The 20,835-nt window shown below is 42.7% G+C and overlaps 1 protein-coding gene across 4 annotated transcripts in view; it reads left to right on the forward strand.

Moving 5' to 3' along the window:
• LOC133365140 (MAM and LDL-receptor class A domain-containing protein 1-like) overlaps positions 1-20,835 on the forward strand; it is a 319,039-nt gene that overhangs the window by 274,628 nt on the left and 23,576 nt on the right. For 2 of the 4 annotated variants that reach the window (XM_061586590.1, XM_061586592.1), the window contains 3 exons: positions 9,892-10,002; positions 14,910-14,977; positions 15,066-15,162. In XM_061586590.1, coding sequence (XP_061442574.1) covers positions 9,892-10,002; positions 14,910-14,977; positions 15,066-15,162 — 276 coding nt within the window. The remainder of the gene's footprint in view (positions 1-9,891; positions 10,003-14,909; positions 14,978-15,065; positions 15,163-20,835) is intronic. The other 2 variants (XM_061586591.1, XM_061586593.1) reach the window with 1 other exon arrangement.

Consider the following 20,835-nt stretch of genomic DNA (forward strand, 5'->3'; position numbering starts at 1 on the left):
TGTCGGGTTTCCCCCCTCAGTCAGTTTAAAAGCTGCTCTGCTACCTTTTTAATTTTAAGTGCCAGCAGTCTGGTTCCATTCTGGTTCAAGTGGAGCCCATCCCTTTTGTACAGGCCCGGCTTGTCCCAAAATGTTCCCCAGTGCCTAACAAATCCGAACCCTTCCACCCGACACCATTGTCTCATCCAAGCATTGAGACTGCGAAGCTGGGCCTGTCTGGCTGGTCCTGCGCGTGGAACTGGTAGCATTTCAGAGAAAGCCACCTTGGAGGTCCTGGCTTGCAGCATCCTACCTAGCAACCTAAATTTTGCTTCCAGGACCTCACGGCTGCATTTCCCCATGTCGTTGGTGCCAACGTGCACCACGACCACTGACTCCTTCCCAGCACTGTCTACCAAACTATCTAAATGACGGGCGATATCCGCAACCTTCGCACCAGGCAGGCAAAACACCTTGTGGTCTACACGCCCATCACACACCCCACTGTCTATGTTCCTAATGATTGAATCACCCACTACAAGGATCCCTCCACCCCCTGGAGATATATCCTCAGCACAAGAGGATAGCTGCTCATCCCCCAAGGAATGGGTCCCTTCTAAGGGATCGTTTCCCTCTTCCTCAGCTGGATGCTCTCCTTCCCCGGGACCATCGTTCTCCATGATAGCAGGAGAGCTATCATCGTTGGAGTGGGACACAGCTATAACGTCCCTGAAGGCCTCCTCCACACACCTCTCTGCCTCTCTCAGCTTTTCCAGGTCCGCCACCTTGGCCTCAAGGAAATGAAGTTGTTCCCGGAGAGCCAGGAGCTCATTGCACCGAGAGCACACCCACGACTTCTGTCCAATAGGCAGATAGTCGTACATGCTGCAGGCGGTGCAAAACACTGGAAAGCCCCCACACCCCTGCTGGCTTCTTACCTGCATAGTTTTGTTTAAGGTTTATTACGTCAATGGGTTGGAGACTGCGGTTTAGTTGAGGTCAGGGAACAGATGGGCAGAGTGGGGGGCCCTGGCCTCCTCGCCCTGCTGCCGAACTCGCTCTGCTGCTTAACTCGCCTTGACGCTTTGTCAGCTGGGGCTCCCTCTAGCTCGTGCAGCAGGCTCCCTCGCTAGGGTGCTCTGACTTTATATGTGTGGCTGGTTCCTCCCAGCTACTGCTGCCAGCCAGTGATGTGTTACTTGAGGCTGATGGCTATCAGCTGGGGCTTAACTCTTTAGTATTCTCTCAGGCTTCCTTCCTTCCTGAGCGAGGGGCGGGGCGGGGCTGTTTAAGCTTTTGGCTGCTTTTAATCTAATCAAGGGACTGCGCCTTCCAGGCAAGTCTTTTGTGTTTGTTGTTTTCCCACCTAGAACAGCCTGACCTTTCTTTAACCTAGGGAAACAGAGCTTGTGGTTGTGTTTCAGGAAGGCTGAAGCTGCCCTTTTTAGCAAGGACTGAGCTGACTCTCTCCCTGTATGTGTCGGTGGAGTTTCCTTTTCCCCCTTCTCTCTGACTGGAATTTAGCCTTGTTTAGTGTCCCCTGAAGCTTTCCTGCTAGGGTGGTGCTGAAAACTAGCTTTCTATGGGCTTCCTTCTCCTAGGATCTGTCTCCTAAGATATAGGTTCTTTCAGGATTTGGCTCCTAGCTCAGGGTGACCTTGGGCTGCCCTTATTACTTATTGCTCTGAGCTGTTTTACTTCAATTAAATAATGGAATAAATGGGAGCTATTTACCCTCTTTTCGCTCTGCTGCTTAACTCGCCTTGACGCTTTGTCAGCTGGGGCCTTGATGCTTCGTCAGCTGGGGCTCCCTCTAGCTCGTGGAGCAGCAGTTAAGGTGTTGGACTACGACCTTTGAATCCCCACATAGCCATGAAGCTCACTGGGTGACCTTGGGCCCGTCACTGCCTCTCAGCCTGATGAAAACCCTATTCATAGGGTCGCCATAAGTCAGAATTGACTTGAAGACAGTACATTTACATTTTTAGAGTACTTATCATAATGGTTAATCTAGTCTTTCTTATAAGTACTTTCCTGAAAAGAAAAAAAAAACCTCAACCACAAATAATAATAAAACAGAGTAATTGCAGAAGACGTAAATATATACTACTAAAAAAAGGGATTCTGTTTTGCGTATAAAAATAGTATATTTTATCTATGTTTTAAATAAGGTATAAAAATAGGATGCATCTCAGATGAAGATAAATACTGGTCAAAGAGAAATGTGAGAAGCTGGTCAAGTGTGGCATAATTAAGATTTTTTTTAAAAAAAATCCAAGAATTGCTTTATCGGATGGGAGTTGTGGTCCAAAGGCTGTGGAGGAAACTAGGGAGAAGGGGGTGGGCCGCTGTAGACGTTTTGAGAAATTTTTCCTAATAGAAAGGGGAACGGGGAGGAAAGGAAACAGCCTGCTCAGCCTGTAACTTTAAATCCTCCCTATAGGTACAGTATTGTCATTGTTTGTTAGTGTTTCCTTTGAGTAGAACCAGCCATATGTAGAGCTGCCATTTAGGGAGATCAAGGCATTGTCCTTTCCCCCTCCCCCCTCTCATATTGCAGACAAGATATGATTAATCTTTGGAGTATTTGTATCTCTAGTCAGTTCACTAGCTTTACTCACAAAAGTGCAGATTGAATAATTTAACACAATTATTACACTAGACACACTTGGTTCGGAGTACTTGCAAGTATGGATGGAAAGATGTGTCAATTTTGGTTCTCATTTTTCTAATTTAAATTCAGTTCTTCACACTTCTGCAGCAATTTGCAAAAAAAAAAATCTTCATGAAAATTCTCCAGCATTTTAGTGCAAATATCTCCTAATAAACATATTTTTGCAGGCAATTTTGAATCATGTACACATTTTTGCAAGCAATTTCTCATCATATAATGCATTTTGTACATTATTTCAACTCATATATTCATGCAATTTTTTTTGTACATTTTCCCCTAACATATGCATCCTTGTAAATGTTGTGTGGTTTGCAAAGTGCACTGCAAAATTCAAATAAGTGCGAATTTCAAAGGATGGCTGTGTTTTGGTTCTTTGGTTGTTTCAGAATGTGAGAGTTTGATAGATTCGGCTCAAAGAGAGCTTCGGCTATGGGGTGGTATACAAATGCAACAAACAAACAAATGTGAACTGAATCAAATTTCTCATCCATCCCCACTTGCAAAAAAGCATGCATGGGATTATGTTGCATATAATTTTTTTTAGGAGTGTTGCATTTGAATAGGGGTGCTCATAAAAGGAAGTGTCTCTGTTCCAATGCTCATTAACAGGATCGAAGCAAAACAGGCCCAGCTCACAGCCTACTCCTAGTACAGTCAGCAGGGCAAGCTTGCCTCAATCTGCCTGCAGTTTCCCTGCCTGAAGGGACTAGTTACTCATCTTGAGGAAGGAGGAGGTAGAGGTGGCAAGCACTCGAGAGACCCTAGACAAGTGTCTTTACCCACTAGGCTTCATGTATGCAGGCTCAATCCATTTTATTGCTTTCATGTTACCCACTGGAGAAAGGGATGTTAAATGACTGGCTACCTTTAATTATGGTGAAATAGCACTGCTTACTATAATGGAAAGCAACCTAATCATTTAACCCAATGCAACACAAGGAATACTTGGTTGGGTTGAGAGCAAGCTCCATTGGATTAAGTGGGACTTACTTGCAAGTAAGCATGCACGGAGTTGTGCTGCACAGAATTTATTTTTATGTAAAGGGTAACACTTTAAAATGTATCCTTGCTTGTTTTCATAATTTTGACATGCACACTCTTTAAAATAGAAAATGCAAATTCTAAAAGAAAAGGCAACTCATAATTATGGGTGGAACATGCAGCTTTCCCCCTGCATCTGTTTGCTCGAATGTAGAAAAGCAACCTTGGACACTGTGTGATGCTGTCTTCTGTGGGAGTAGATGAATTTACATTTGCTTGGGAATGACACAGTGATTTATTCTCTCCAATATGTACCGCAATCCACCTGGCAGGAGTAATGTCCTATGCTGGCAAGCTCCAATTGAAAAAGGCTATTTCAGCTGATAAGACCACCACACAGATATTTTTAAAAGAAAAGAAAAAATAGAAAGAAGCACGGAATTTTATCACAGAATTGTTTTTAGGACATGGGTGACATAATCCATACAATGAAATACCATCATTGTTCAAACCTATAAAATAAGTGACTGATTAATGTTATCGGAGCTTTGCAGATTCATTCATGAGAAAGATATCCAGAAGGTAAACAACAGATACTCAGCATCCTTTGACTGGGATGAATGGTTATAGTCTGCTTTCTAACACACTATAGTGCTGATATGACAAAGATGTCTAAATAATGCAGTGCCCTATCTGCTGTCTGATTATTTTGCAGGTAATAGAGCCATGACTATTGGGAAACCAACTTTATTATGGCAACTCTGCCGCCCTGCAGAGCTTTTTAGGGTTGTACGAGGACTCTTACATTCTGGTCCTCGAGATACTATTGAAACATCTGAAGCTCGCTGTAACGACATCGCAGGGCACTTCCAAAATAAAATCGCATGCATCCGTAGGGACCTAGACTCCGATGTTATGACAGACGAATCCATTGAAGTGTCCAGAACACGGTCTTGTCTTTCATTATTGGATGAGTTTCAGTTGGTGCAGCTTGAGGAAGTGGACAAGGTACTTGGATTGGTGCGGGCGACCACGTCTGCTCTAGATCCTTGTCCATCTTGGCTAGTGAAGGCTAGCAGGACTACTACCACCGGCTGGGCCAAGGAAGTGATAAATGCCTCCTTGAGTGACGGAGTAGTCCCTAGTAGCCTCAAGGAGGCAGTAGTAAGACCTCTCTTAAAGAAACCTTCCTTAGACCCAGATGACCTGAACAACTATAGACCGGTGGCGAATGTCCCCTTTTTGGGCAAGATTCTGGAGCGGGTGGTTGCCGGTCAGCTCCAGGTGCTCTTGGATGAGACCGATTATCTGGATCCGTTTCAATCCGGTTTTAGGCCTGGTTTTGGCACTGAAACAGCCTTGGTCACCCTGTATGATGACCTTTGTCGGGAGAGGGACAGAGGGAGTGTGACTCTGTTGATTCTCCTTGATCTCTCAGCGGCGTTTGATACCATCGACCATGGTATCCTTCTGGGGAGACTCGCGGAGTTGGGAGTTGGAGGCACTGCTTGGCAGTGGTTCCGCTCCTACTTGGCGGATCATCACCAGAAGGTAGTACTTGGGGAACATTGCTCGACTCCTTGGACTCTCCATTGTGGAGTCCCTCAGGGGTCGGTTTTGTCCCCCATGCTTTTTAACATCTACATGCAGCCTCTGGGTGCCGTCATCAGGAGTTTTGGAGTGCGTTGCCACCAGTACGCTGATGACACGCAGCTCTATTTCTCCTTTTCATCTTCTACAGGTGAGTCTGTGGATGTGCTGAATCACTGCCTGACCGCGATAATGGACTGGATGAGAGCTAATAAACTGAGACTCAATCCAGACAAGACTGAGACACTGTTGGTGAATGCCTTCCCTGCCCAGATGGTGGATGCTTACCCTGTTCTAGATGGGGTTACACTCCCCTTGAAGGAACAGGTTCGTAGTCTTGGGGTTCTTTTCGATCCTTCCTTGTCTCTGGAGGCGCAAGTGGCCACGGTGGCAAGGAATGCATTCTACCACCTTCGGTTGGTAGCCCAGCTACGCCCCTATCTGGACAGGGATGACCTCGCCTCAGTTGTTCATGCTCTGGTAACTTCTAGGTTGGATTACTGTAATGCGCTCTACGTAGGGCTGCCGTTGAAGACAGTTCGGAAGCTTCAGCTAGTGCAAACCGCAGCAGCCAGACTGCTGACGAGGACCAGCCGGTCAGCGCATATAACACCTGTTCTGGCCCGTTTGCACGGGCTACCTATTTGCTTCCGAGCCAGATTCAAGGTGCTGGTTTTGACCTATAAAGCCTTACACGGCGTGGGACCGCAGTATCTTGTGGAACGCCTCTCCCGCTATGAACCGACCCGGTCACTTCGCTCAGCGTCTAAGGCCCTCCTCCGGGTACCAACCCATCGGGAAGCCCGGAGGACAGTTACTCGATCTAGGGCCTTTTCTGTAGTGGCCCCCGAATTGTGGAATAGCCTCCCCAAAGAAATACGCCTGGCGCCAACGCTTCTATCTTTTCGGCGCCAGGTTAAGACCTGGCTATGTTCCCAGGCATTTTAAAGCGTTTAATGTTACAATTTTAAATCTCTTTGTTTCAGTTTATTTATTGTGATATTTTGTATTTCTGTACTTTTAATCTTTTGTACACCGCCCAGAGAGCTATTCGCTATGGGCGGTTTAAAAATGAAATAAAATAAATAAAATAAATAAACTCCTACTTGTAGCTCAACTAATTTCAATTAACGTGAGCAATCTGGGCACGGGGGGAGCAGCAGCTCATAGACTGAGTTAACTTAAAATAAATAAAGGTTTTCAGAGAGGCATTTAGCTTTCATAGACTGAAGTCTGCTTCCTCAGATGCACTAAATGTTATCCTGAATTGCAAGCATATATCCACAGAGGGTTTATTTTGGAGGGCAGGGCAAGAATTGTAAACAGTATAAATAATGGTGACATAACTAAAACCACTAATGCAATATGAGGTTTAGGAACTGGATCAGCTGAAGAAAGAACTTGTGTTATTACATTATATATGTAAAATCAGTAAACTCAAGCTCAGCTGACCAGGATATAGTGGGTGGATAGCTGGCTAAAGTTTGTTTGGATTTTCCCTAGCTTAGTTCCAACAGCCATCTACCACTTGCTTAGTAACTTAATGTTTATAGATTTTCATAGCATGAATTTGACCTGAAATATACATTAGTATCCCAGAGTAGAGACAGTAAAATATATGGAAGGAATGAATCAAATGGATAGGATTGCTGATTTAAAACACTGGACGTTTGGCCCCATCTGCACTATATACATTTAAAGCACTATTATACCATTTTAAATAGTCATGGCTTCCCCCAAAGAATTCTGGGAACTGTAGTTGGTTAAGGGTGCTGAGAGTTGTTAGGAGGCCCCTGTTCCCCTCACACAGCTACAGTTCCTAGAGTTCCCTAGGAATAGAGTTTGATTGCTAAACCATTCTGAGAATTGTATCACTGGGAGGGGAATAGGAGTTTCCTAACAACTCAGTACCAATTCTACAATTCCGTTCAATAGGATTTACTCCCAAGTAGGTATTTATATAGGATTGCACCCTAAGGCCATCTGGAAAGTTCCTGACTATGATGATAACAGGTCAGTCTTAAGTAATTCTTGATATCTAATAAAGACTTAGAGATTCACGCTTATTCTTCAGTCTAAGCAGTCCCCTTTGACTTTTAAGGAGCAGTCTTGAATGGTCAGATGATTGTTTGAAGGCCCTTCCATGGTTAATTAAAGCACTTACTTCATTTAAATGTAATCACCGGAATCAATCCTTAAACGTTTCTTCAAGAAGCTATTATCTTTTAAAAGCGTGCTTTATTAGCATTGGCTATTGTAGGCACATGCACATCTTTATTCCCATTTCATTTGTGCTTCTTAAACACAAGCTACAATTTTAAAGATTTTTCAGAACCTGAGAAAGCATGACACTTCTATAGTTTTGCCAAGTTATGTGGCCAAGAAAATAATGCATGGAAACCATCCTACGGCTTAGCACGAAATGAATAGCTTGAAACTAATGTTTCAAAAATGCTTTGGCAAGGCATGGTGCTTACTCACTTCTATATTATAAATCCTGTCTGCCTTTTATATACTCACTTGTTCCCTATGGAGTTTTGGGTGGCATACATGCACATATTTTAACATGATATAATAGGCATATATTCAGCTGCACATTGTTTAAACCTGTCAGGTTCAGTAGGCCCTTCATCATATACACATTTGAATGGGCTTCACACATGACCTTCAATGAGTGTACAGACTGTACACCTGTGTACACGATAGTTGAGCTGTACAAACCAACCATTGTACACTCTTTCACACAAACGCTTGTACATGTGTAGAGGGAGATTGTACCTATTTTCAGTGTAACATGTGAACAAGCCTTTCCTATTTCACAGTCACATTCTCCTGCATTTGCCCACCCAGGCAGAAGCCAAACTGTCAGCCATTCTTCTTACATTATGACTGAATTGGGCAATACGTTTTGGCATATAAGGATATGGACGATAATGATGGACTGGCTTATTTCTCATCTGCCATATGCTGTCAGGAAAAGGATGCTCCTTGTCAGGATATTGAAATGCCTTGTGTATAGAATTTGTTATCTTTCTGCTTCAGATTGCAAATGGATGGCATTTTTATAATAAAGTACAGTTACAAAAAATGTGCTGCTGGTAGTTAGTCATGAAGCAATTAGTCCAGGCAAATTAATTGCTTGTATTTAATGTGGAAATTTTAGAACTTTGTGGCCTAAGGGATTTCCTTGGTAACTTCTGACAACTGACTGTCTTCAAAATAAATTGGACTCTGGCAAGGAGGCTTATTAAGGAATCTTACTTTCCTTCCTAGTGTAGAATTAACAAATTCCACAGAGGGGTCATATCTGATCGCTTCCCTGGAAGGTTTTTATTCCACAATATTATTTGTGTACCTTCAGGCTGCTGCCCAACACTCAGAGCACAACAGCAGTAACATGGGAGGAAGAAAGCAGCTCATTTTCCTTCCTGGATGACCTTGGGCTGGATAACTTCCAGGGTCCTTTCCAACTCAATTCTATGAATGTAAGAGTGGGAGATTAGACACGAGGAAGATTGCTGAAGTAGTCAAGTCAGCTGGACAAGTGTGACCAGGCACATTCTTTTTGTTAGGGAAACCAAGGTGATAGGTTTCTGTGGGAACTATTTGTTATACACCAGTGGTCCCCAAGCTCCCCCCCCCAGACCACTTGAAAATTACTGGAGGTCTTGGCAGTCCACTTAATGATTTTTCTGCCGGTTCAGCAATTCTAATATGCTCTGCTAGATGCTAAAGTACTTTTAAAAATTATATGGAATTCATATTTTAATACAAGATAGTAAAAGATGAAAGAAGCCATAAAAATATGACTAAAAATCAATGTGAGTATTTTAATGTGATGCGTGCGTTAAACAAAGCTCTTTCTCAAAGGAAGCTTCCTTCATTGCCATGAATCGACTCTTCACTTTCACCTTTCAAATCCCTTTTCAGCCTCTTCTCCCCACACAGGACCTTCCCCCATCTTGCTCCCAGCCAGGACACTAGTCCTCTGAGAAACCCAGGGCCTCCTCTTTCCCCTGACACTTCTGGTCCATCCTGCTCACCTTCTAGGCAGACTGCTGAGGTCTAAGAATGATGGAGTAGCTGCTGCCCCCACCATTCTTCACCCACCCCGAGCTCTGCTGTTCTGCAGATTTGCCAGTGCCACTATGGACCTGAAAGAAGCTCACGGGCCACTAGTAGTCTGTGGATCACACTTTGGGAACCCCTATTATAGGCCATCTTCCTAAATTACTAGGAAATAGTTGGAGACAGTTCTGGAAGGGACATGCCTTTCTTCTCTACCCCCCACCCCTCTAATCAGGGAGAGGGGGCAAACTAGGTCTGTGTGCAAGAAGAAAGCAGAAGGAGAAGATGGCAGTTTTTGAGGGAAATGGAGAACAAATGGAGTTTCTTGGGATTCTGGAAGTATCTTGGGGCTGGGCGTCATCCTAGAGTTCTATTAGCATGTGTTTTAAATTGTTTTTTAATTGATTTTTAAAGTGTTTTTAAATTTGTATATTTGTTTTTAATGTGTTTAATTGTTGTAAACCTCCCAGAGAGCTTCGGCTATGGGGCAGTATATAAACATAATAAATGATAATAATGGGGGAACAGTGGGCTTTGGCAGTCTGTTGGAGCTTTGAAGCTGTGCACCCACCTAAGCAACCTGTTTATTTGTTGTGAAGAATCCAAAAAATTACAAAGTGCCAACAAGCCTCCAGTTACCTCCTTTCAAAGAAAACCAAACCTGAGAAGGTGCAGCACCCCTGGAACTTCTCACAGCTCAGTGAATTGGGGTAAGTGTAGGTATGAGGGAGAAATTCAGTTCACAACTAACCAAATTTAGTTACCTAATTAACAGTTAATTACTTAATTTGCCCATTCGGAAACAAGATGTGAACCAAAACACTGCCATCCTTTGAAATTCTTGCCATACAGTCCCCCAGGCAAGCCCTTTGTATAAAATGCGTATAGAGTGTGCATATGTCATAGATTAGTGAAATAACATTCAAAATGCATTGTATTAGGCAAAATTGCAAAAATGCATTTATTAGAAAAAAATTACACTAAAATGCTAATGAATTTTTGTGAGGACATTTTTGTAAAAATAGAAATTGCAAACTGATGTGAAAATATGGAGAACTGAATTTAAGATTGACAAATGAGAAGCCAAACTGATATTTTCACCCATCCCTAGAAACCCCTATTCCCACGTCCCTTCATTCTGTCATTCATAGATAGGCAGACAGACAGGCCTGTTTTCTGCTGGAATGCTGGCTGCTGTTACAAGGAAGGCTTTATGTCTTAGGTTTCAAGGAGGGCTGTGTGAAGTCTGTCCCAGGGCCAGTTCTAAAGGGCGGCCACGTTGGGCACTGGCCCAAGGGCCCCGGAGCTCCAGGAGCTCCTGAGGGGCCCTCTGCTCCCCTTCTGCAATCCACAGCAGGAGCCGTGGATCACAGGATAGGAGCCGCCCGCCCAGCCACCTGCCATGCCCGCCATCCCACGGCTTCACCTACCGTGCTCTGCTGTTCTTTGCGGCTGCGCGTGTTGTACACGCAGGGTTGCCATCAATAAAGATGGCGGCCAAGGTTTCAGTAAAGGACTGAAGCCTCTGCCGCCATCTTGGTTGATGGCAGCAATGCGCACGCTGCGTGCCATCAACCAAGATGGTGGTAGAGGCTTCAGTCCCTTACGAAAACCTCGGATGCCATCTTGTTTGATGGTAACCCTGCGTGCACAGCGTGCGAAGCCGCAAAGAACAACAGAGCAAGGTAGGTGAGGGGGGGATGGCGGGCGGCTAGGCGGGTGGCTTGAAAGCTCTGGACTGTCTTGCGATCTGTAGCACGGCTCCTGCCACAGATTGCGGAAGGGGAGCAGAGGGGCCCGGGGCAGGCTGATGCCCAAGGGCCCCGGCATTCCTGGAGCCGGCCCTGGTCTGTCCCTTAATTCTATTGGATATTTCCACCTTCCTTGAACCTGAGAATGTTTGGGATACTTATCTGCAAAAGTAGATATGAAATTTTTGCAGTGCAGATGGGAATCATGGTTGCACGTGGCATAGGGATGGGATCCATTGGCTGGTGCCGCTTTGAAAGCATTGCATCAGCCTAACAGGCGTATTGATTCAAATTCATTCTTTATCTGCTATCTGTTGCTTTTACCAGTCCCTTTTTTTCTCCCAAAAATATCAATATTAATTTTCAAAATATTGATAAATGAATGGAAATATCATTATGTTGATAGGAGAGAGAGAGCTGTACTGCTGTGAGTAAAATAAATAAAAGGAAAATATTTAGGGGAATATTCAAGAGGGAAAAATCTGGTGTCAGGGGAAAGAAGTGGAGAATATGTGGACCACTGAAAACTCCGGTGCTAAATCCAAATTCAGCAGAATCCTTGCTCCTACTGGAAGGAAAGGCGGGATTTAAATAAATAAATAAATCCTTAATGTGGCATGCATATTGCTGTGGGCATGCTATCTGATTAGAAACGTAGAAAGGTGCCTTATGCTGAGTCAGATTATTGGCCCATCTAGTTCAGTATTGTCTACACTGACTAGCAGCAGCAATTCCTGGATTTCAGATGGGTGTTTCCTAGCCCTATCTGGAGATACCATGGACTGAACTTGGAGCCTTTTGCATGCAAAGCATGGGCTTTACCAGTGAGGTACAGCCCTGTGGGTGAAGCTGTCACTGTGTCATACATACTATGCCTGATTGGAATCTGGGATATGACAAAATAATGATAATATTTCTTAATAGCCCAGGAAAGCTAGTGTGTCCCCCTGGAAGCAAATTGTTTAAAAACCTGGTTTCAGAGATTTCTCTGGAATGTTTTGAATGGAGAACACTATCAGAGTTTGGAAGGTGACAAACCTCATCTCTAGCTAAGGGAACAGCTGGTGTGGGGCTGGAGTATGCTTCTGCATGTGAAGGAACAAATGAAGCAGTTTTGAGATAAACAGGGACAGAGAGATAACAGAGCTGGAGATTGGAAGCCTCTTGGAGTGTAGAATGCCATATCTGATCAGCGGCAGTGAATCTGCTGCTCACTTCCACTGATGCTCTGCTTGTAAAAAAGCCAAATATTAGCAAGATGTCATAAGTCTCCAATGTACTTTCCTCCAAATGAAGCGAGAGTATATAACAATATCATCGGTATTTGGCTTAACTGGGCCTTATGCTCATCATCTAAAATCACAGACAGTGGCGCAAGAAAGTCCTGAATATTGTGCAACAGCTTGTATATCAAGTTGCTGCTTTGTTATTTTGCAAATACAAGGATGACAATTGCTTATCTGCTGCAGATCTGGAAGAGTAATTGTGCAATTTTGCATTACAACAACAACAAAAACACAGACCTGACTTTTTTTTCATTGTTGTTTCCTCCCTCTACATCTTCCCTCTCCCTTTCAGCTCTTTCTCTGATTCTTTCCCTGATTTCATCTCTGTTCCACCCAGTCTCCTGAGATCTAATTTCCTTACTTCTTTTGCCAGTTTCCATCTTTCCAGAACTGCAACATTTTGCCTTCTGCTTTAATTTTTGCAGCTATATTTTTTCCACATTCTAAGAAACTCGCCCATTGCTTTAAGACTAAATACATAATAGTAGAATCCTCTACCGTTTGTTTTTGTTTATTCAAAAATATTTTAACCACTTTGGTATTACAGAAGAACTTACCCAAGAACTTACCCAAGGGGGGGGGCGAAATGCCACTAAGAATTTTGAAATCATTGAATACAGGAGTGGGAAACTTCTGAGATTTACTAAGGGATAACACGTTGCAATCCCCAGAATCCTCAGGCAGTGCCTCCAAGGCAGAGAAGGCTTTCCTGGACCCCACATGGGTTATCAGGCCACCTGCTTCAGGACAGAGGAAATGAAAACAGTATGTTGCAGTTCCCCTCTTTTTATGCACAGTAGTGGCTTTGCCCTCAGAATCAGCCTACCAAGGTCACAAAATGGAGGTTTTCATGGAGGATAGAGTTATCAATGGCTACTAGCCATGGTTGCTATGTTCTACTCCCACTGTCAGAGGCGGTATCTGTCCATATAGCAGTTCATGGGAATCACAAGTGGGGAGAGCTGTTGCGCTCACATCCTGCTTGCTGGCTTCCCAGAGGCATCTGGTTGGCCACTGTAAGACCAGGATACTGGATTAGATGAGCCTTCAGCCTGATGCAGCAGGGCTCTTCTTATGTTCTTAAAATTTTCTGATTCGGGCATGAGAGAAGGCAGAATGTATGTGTGTAAAACATTTTTTTAAAAGCTTGGATGAAGTGCCAGTAGACTTTTCCAGGGAGAGCATTCCATAAATGGGTGGGGCACCACCACCAAAAAATACTCCTTGGTCACCACCTGCCTTATTTCTGAAGGCAAAAACACTCAGAAGGAACTTGGACAAAGACCTTAATAGATGCATTTTGCAGTTCTTCAGACCCACAGGCCCAAAGCTATAAAAGACTGTGAGGTTAAAATCAGCACTTTGAATTATGTCTGGAAACAAATAGGAAGCCAGTGAAATTCTTTCAATACTGAAAATATATATTCCTAGCAGTACCAGTCAGCAACCTTGCTTGCCACATTCTGCATTAACTGAAGTTTCTGAGTAGTCTTCAAAGGCAGCCCCACCTGTGAAATATTGCAGTAGTATGATCTGGGTGTTATAAGGACAAGGACTACTGGCCTAAGGTATTTCTGTCCAGGAGGGGCTACAACTGAAGCACCAGCTAGGATTAGTAAAAGGTGGTTCGTGCCACACACATGCCACTTGGGCATCTGAAGTAATGACCAGATGTAATAGCATAAGACTTAGAAGCATGCAACCCCATCCAAAATGAAATGCGTACCACTTCTTTGGTCAAGTGAATTACCTGCCAATAGCATCTTCAACTTGTTGAGATTAAAACAGGGAGTGAAAATAGTGAAAGGGGAGCATTACAACCAGAAGTGCTCTAAAGAAGAACCTTTGGGACTTGCAACATGTTGGTTGGTTACTTTTCAGTCAAGACATTCCTACAGCACCTTTTGGAATAGTCTCTATCGACTAGTAGTGTAACATCACAACACAGGGTGTCTGTATTAGCACTGGTTGCCAGAACATCAAGCTAGCACTGCAGTATGAGAAGATGCAAATACTTGGCTAAATAGTATGGGGCATTTAAATTGGGATAATGTGCTGCATAGTTTTGGAGGGTGTGTGTGGCAAAACTGTTTACTGGAAGACGGAGTAAAACAACAAGAAGAGGAAGAAGATTTGTTCTTTTAATATTTTTTTTTTCGTTATCTCCCAAATACCTCCATAGAACTGGATATGGGGATAAATACTAGTGTGTGCTGCTTTCCAGCCCTTCCAGTTTGTTCTGGATGTTTAAGATGTACGTTCCAGGTTTTTGGGATGTTTTATCCTTTGTTGTTTGTCGCCCTTGGCTCCTTTGGGGAGGAAGGGCAGAATATAAATCTAATAAATAAAAATAAAATAATAAATAAATAAAAATAATAAATAATGTTAATTCCTGGCTATATTCAAAGTGAATCTTATTCCCATGTTCCTAAGAACATTGACAGAATTTGGATTCCTCATTTCGATTGCATTATTGAACTTATTCCTTATGTTGTAAGTACCATCTCTGTGCTACATTGTACATTATGATGCAAACTGAACATTCATTTTCTCATGTCTCCCAACATTCCTTGTCATCAGATGTGGAAAAGAGTGGAAGGGAAACCGTTGCCACATGAAGATTAAGCCTCCTTTGACTCCAGCTTCTGGTGAGACCTGTCAAATCAATAAAATAACTTCAGGCAATTTTGTGGGAACATTTCTTTGCTTATCTCATTCACTTGCTTGTCTCTGCAGATACTTGGACTGTGCTAGGGATTGGATTAGCTTTCCTGTTGATTGAAATTGCAGCCACTGTTTCATGCATCCTTTCAAAGAGAAAATTGCCAAGAACGTAAGTCTTTCATTATGTACAAAGAGAATCAGGCCCCAGTGTGGGACAAAGCAAGGGGAATAGCAGCCCATTTTCTTAGTTCAGCTTTTAAATCTCACCTTAGGCTGTTTATCAACAAAAGTTTTTCAACCCTAGGTTACTTTAAGTAGATATAAGAGGCCAAAGGGAATACATTGCAACTTCACTGCCTACGTGTGTGTGGCTTTCGATGATATTTTAAAGCCCCATGCTTATACAAATTCAGCAACTTTAATTTGGGGGACAGTGTCAGAGGGTAGTTGTGGCTTTTTGCAAAACATTTCCAAAGGCAAATCAAATTTCAAATGAATTCCAGCTTCTATAGGAAGCTCCTTAAACCTTTGAGTGCAGATGCAAAATGTATATTTCAATGTGTACAATTTAGCTTAAAAATTAAACACTCATCCTCTAGGCTGCTTTCACACATGGGGCTTATTGCATCAGTTTTGCAAATTAAAATGGTAGCACTTCTGTACCAATTTCTAAAATTCCTTTCACATTACAGTATCTGTTGCATTAAGGAACCGTGACTTTTTTGGCTGATATACCAGCATTTCACGCAAATGGCTTTCTCACACTGCAGCAACAATGTCTTGTTTTTGCCCCTCACCCATTATACACATGCAGAATGTGTAGTTCTCCCATAATTCACTATGTGAGTTAGTGTCTGGAGATAGGGATGTATGGGGGGAAAGGAGGAAGGGGAAGCTGCTACGTGTGCCTATGGCAGAATATTGGTACAATTTCCGTCAGGCAAAAAACAACAACCTGATGCACACCTAAAGGGCAGGAACACATTGCATGCTGGGATGCCTGTCATAGGAATGGCTGCAGCTAGCGCAAAACTCCTGTGATCCAGGTTCCCAAGCTTGCAAGTGGATTATTTTTACAAGATCAAATAAAATGTACAGATTCTTGGTAAGAAATCATGGGAATAATGGAATAAAGTGCAGTATGAAAGCAGCCTTCGTCATAAAACAAAGGATGCCATTGCTGTGATCCATGTCTTTCATATGCAAACCATAAGCTTGCTATGTAAACACTGTCTATAGCCCCAAGGGCCAGACATGTAGCAATGTATGCTGGATTGGGTCCATGTGCAGACTTCATGCTGGATAGACATCACAATCAGCTTTGGCGGTGCCAGTCAACTGAGAGAATTCCATATCGTAGCAGCAAAGCACATGCATATGTTCCAAGATTCAGTCTTCTGCATTGCCGATTTAAAAGATCTTAGGTGGGCCAACTGTGGAAGTCCCTTGCCAGTGAGATCAGACAGCACTGGGCTAGGTGGACCGATTCAGTCTGGTTCAACATAAGGCTGTTTCATATGTTCACACCTTCTTGAGGAAAATATAATTATTGCCAATAATCTGTGCCAATCATCTATTGCCAATGGATCTGTGGACTGGGAGCTCATCTTTCCCACTCAGCTGAAGTTCACTTTTTGAATTTCCCCCCCTGTATACTCCTACATTTTGATCAGTCAAAATGTTCCCCAGCTGGCTTTGTGGGAAACACTCGCACGTCTCTTTGCAGTTTCATTCACACAGTGCCCCATCCAAATGTAACATTGGGGGGGAAGGTATTCTGGACGGTTGGCCTTTCTACGATTTTCCAACCTTAAAATAAACACTCTTGCACAAGAATAGGACTGTGAGATGGAGGTAAGAGAGATAATGCAACAAATAAAGCAAACAAAAAGACTTATTAATATGTTTTGCATGTGTGTGAAAAGGCTTGTCACTTGTTACTTGCAAAAACTATAGTGGAGCTTCATCACAAACATTATCCAATAAGTGCCCCTACCACTAGTTCAGCTACGTTTCACATATTGTGATAGCAAAGGATGCAATATCAGGAAGAAATACAGAATTTTCCCAAGTACAAAATACTGAGTTTTAAGTGGTACAGAAATATGTGCTACATTGACAACATGAGTGCAATTTTATCAGTGCCTGATAAATGAGAAACCCAGGTGCATTTATTGGGCTAAAGAATTGTGCACAAATTGCTTTTGGAATTATGGGATTCCAGCACAGGGGAAAACATCAGGCCATTTTCTCCTCTAGCTTATTTCTTGTTGGGGGACAGGGACAGTGAGAACCGGGGAATAAGGCTCTGATAGCTTGAGGCAACTGGTTGGTGAACCCCTGACGTAGGAAATTCAACTTCAGGGCTTAGTGCCAGAGGACAAATGCATGTAAAAGTGTAATGTCCATATTCCAGTTCCACTAAATTTGTTTTACTGATGAAGAAGTCAATTAATGTAAAGTTTTGTGAAAGTCTTCTAGTCTACAGCAATGTACCCCTTGGAGAAAAAGTGGCTAATTGAGTAATATGTCTAAAAAGTGAGGCTTATATGACAAAAAGCAAATTGTACGCAGATAAATCTGTAAGATGCGGTGCAGAAGGACTATTCTGTGTTGGGTGGATTCAAAGTTGACTAGGTTGATACTGGTTGTGTAGTTCAGTGGCTCACAACATGGGGCAGCTATACTTAAGACCCTTCTCAAGGCCCAGTGTTGTGTTTCTAACATTCAGTAATGGATTCAATGCACCAAAAACAGCTAGGTGAATCTTAGGCTATGTGAATATAGTTGGAAAAGAATATGACCCATATGCAACAGTTTATTTCTTTTTGAAATATCTATACCCACTTTACCTCATTCTGTCTCATTCTTTACAGTCTGATTGTCTTTCACCAATGAAAATAAAACAGCTTACAGAATTAAAAATTACGATAGAAAAGTCTGAGCTAAAACAATCACCATAAACCATAAATTAAAAATGTACCAGAGTGCCATCAGTATCAAGCAGAAAAGACAAACTTTTAACTAAATTGCTAAATTAGAAGTATTATCCTAACATGCATAGGTATTATTATTAATATCACTGGTGCTGGTAGTAGTAGTAATAGTATAAGTCTGATTGCACTATGTCTCCACAGCCTCATACCTGCTTCTCCCCATATATATTTTACAATTGTAACAATGCTTTAAATGCTATACCAAATGGGGGGGAAATAATGTTATCTGGGGGAAAAGTTGTACCTCAGTGGTAGAGCATCTGCTTGGCATGCAGAAGGGCTCAAGTTCAACCCTCCACATCTCCAGGTAAGGCTGGAAGAGACTCCTGTCCTGGAGAGCTGCTGCCAGTCAGTGTCAATAATACTGAGGCAGTTGGACCAATGGTCTGACTTGCTCTAAGGCAACTTTCTATGCACAATCACGATACAGCCAATACCAGATTTAAAGCACATTCCTATGTATGTTTAGCCAGAAATAAGTCCCAGTGAGTTCAGTGAACCTGACTGCCAAGCAAGATTGGAGCCCTAAGGCTGCAGTCCTATAACCACTTATCTGGGAGTAAGCCCCATTGAATTCAATGGGATGTACTTCTGAGAAGACATGTTTAGGGTTATGCTGATGACATCTTGGGATTAAACTTCCACTTCCTGTTCTCTGCATATTTTTGTAACACCCAAAGTAGAACCGACTTGCCCCCCTCCCCTAGTCATGAGATGCACAACACTAGGAGCTCACACATCTAGTGGATTCTGCTGTCCAGCATAGGACACAGGCAGTGCAAGTCACCCATGTTTTCCCCCTTACAAACTGTATGATCTACAGCTGTTTTAAATTAATATGCAGGAAGCAAAGTAACAACGTGGACTCCTAGAAATAATGCTACTTGCTTTGTGAGGGCCCCCCCTCAAAATGCAACATTTTGCATAAAGACAGCATGGCCCACACTGACTCCAACATCAGCTTTGCTCCCTGCAGTGTGGACTGATAGAGACAACTCAGGGCTAGCATTGGAGGAGGTTACTGAAGAGCACGTAGACCAAAAGAGTTGGGAATGCAGCATGAGCATCTCCCCACCCTTGCAAACTGCTCTGTGGAGTCTGTTTCAAACTGACCCTGCAGATGTATTGCTGTAAACTGCCCAGAGAGCTTTGGCTATGGGGTGGTTGGTAAATAAATAAATAAATAAATGGTTATGCAAATGTGAATGCTTTTTTTTTTAAATGAGATAAGCTTACAGCAAGGGTAGTGAACCTGTGGCACTCCAGATGTTGCTGGACTGCAACTCCTATCAGCACCAGCCAGCATGGCTAATGGTAAGAAATCATGGGAGTTATAGTGCAACAGCATTGGGGGAGGGACATAAGATTTTTTAGCCCTGACCTACAGATTTATGGCCATAAAGTATCTATTTCAAAGAATCAGGTTATAGTTGAAGCTATTGAGACACTTAGATCTTCTTCTGAGGCCCTTATCCAGGTTCCCCCTCTGAGGGAAGCTTGGAGGGTGGTGACAAGGGAGAGGGCGTTTTCAGTTGTGGCTCCCCATCTGTGGAATGAGCTCCCCAGTGAGGTCCACCTGGCACCTTCATTGAAATCTTTTTTGTGCCAGGTAAAGACTTGTCTTTTTTCCCAGGAATTTGACAGAGTGAGATGATGTGTGTATTAATGCACTGCCAAAATTTGCTGTGGCTGTGCGGGGTTGGGGGTTGTTTTATTATTTTGTTTTTATGGTATGGTATATTCACTTTTGTTTGTAACAATGTTGTAAGACGCTTGGAAACCTTCGGGTAACAAGCTTAATAATAATATTAAGAATAAGAATGTTTGTTGGCATAGAGGATGAGCTGTTGTTTTATGTCAAACTACAGTTTCATCCAGATTTGACACTTGCAGTGCTAAATATTCCTCATAATATCTAGCAAGAATGTAGCTTCCAAAAAAAGTTTCACATTTGCCTCTTTCATCTTCTTCTTTCGTCAAGATTTAGGTCAGTCATCTGGAAATGTCCTTTGCATGACTGGAACTCTTATTGGAAAGGGTTGGTGTGACTCAGCAACAGCCAGGCCCTGTGGCTTGGCTGAAGGATTTATCTTGGCCTCTGTGAAAGGCAGATACAGGAGTAACACCATTGCTTCTGGTTAGAACAGTGATAAACTTTTTGTGCAGAATTCCCCAAGTTGTTAGAACATGAAAGCTTTGCATATTAATGATGTTTAAACTCCAGAGGTTTTATTTCAGGGCAAAGGCCTAGGAAATAGCTGGCAGTCAGCAGCTGCTTACCTCTATTATTGGTAACTATCCTCCTTGACTGAATGAGGGTAAGGCACTATAATGATTTTCGGCTGAATGGTGTGTAGAAGGAGAATATTTATGTCCATTCTGCTTTCATTTTAACTCAAGGTTGAATTCAATTTAATGGGCTGGATCCATACTAAGTTAGTTGCACTTATTTCCCATTGCGATCAATGAGATTTAAGTTAAGTCATGGCTCACTTTTCAGTGATTTCAGTGAGACTTTCATGTAACTAACTTAGTCTGGAACATAGGAAGCTGCCTTATATCAAGTCAGACCATTGGTCCATTTAGCTCAGTGTTGTCAACACTGATAGGCGTGGCAAGGTGACATCCAATATCTATGAAATACTGTTAGATAAAGCAGGTGGAGAAACATCAGGAGTAAAGATATGGTGGGAAAGCGAATTAGGACTAAATATAGAAAGAGAGGACTGAGTGACTCAGTGGAGTAAATTACTGTATAAGTCAAGTTCAATAAAACATAGATACCTCTCAAAATACTTTATCAATGGTATTTGACTCCCAGAAAACTATCATACATAAACCTGGGC

The sequence above is a fragment of the Rhineura floridana genome, chromosome 10 (assembly GCF_030035675.1).
Source record: "Rhineura floridana isolate rRhiFlo1 chromosome 10, rRhiFlo1.hap2, whole genome shotgun sequence".
Classification (NCBI taxonomy): domain Eukaryota; kingdom Metazoa; phylum Chordata; class Lepidosauria; order Squamata; family Rhineuridae; genus Rhineura; species Rhineura floridana.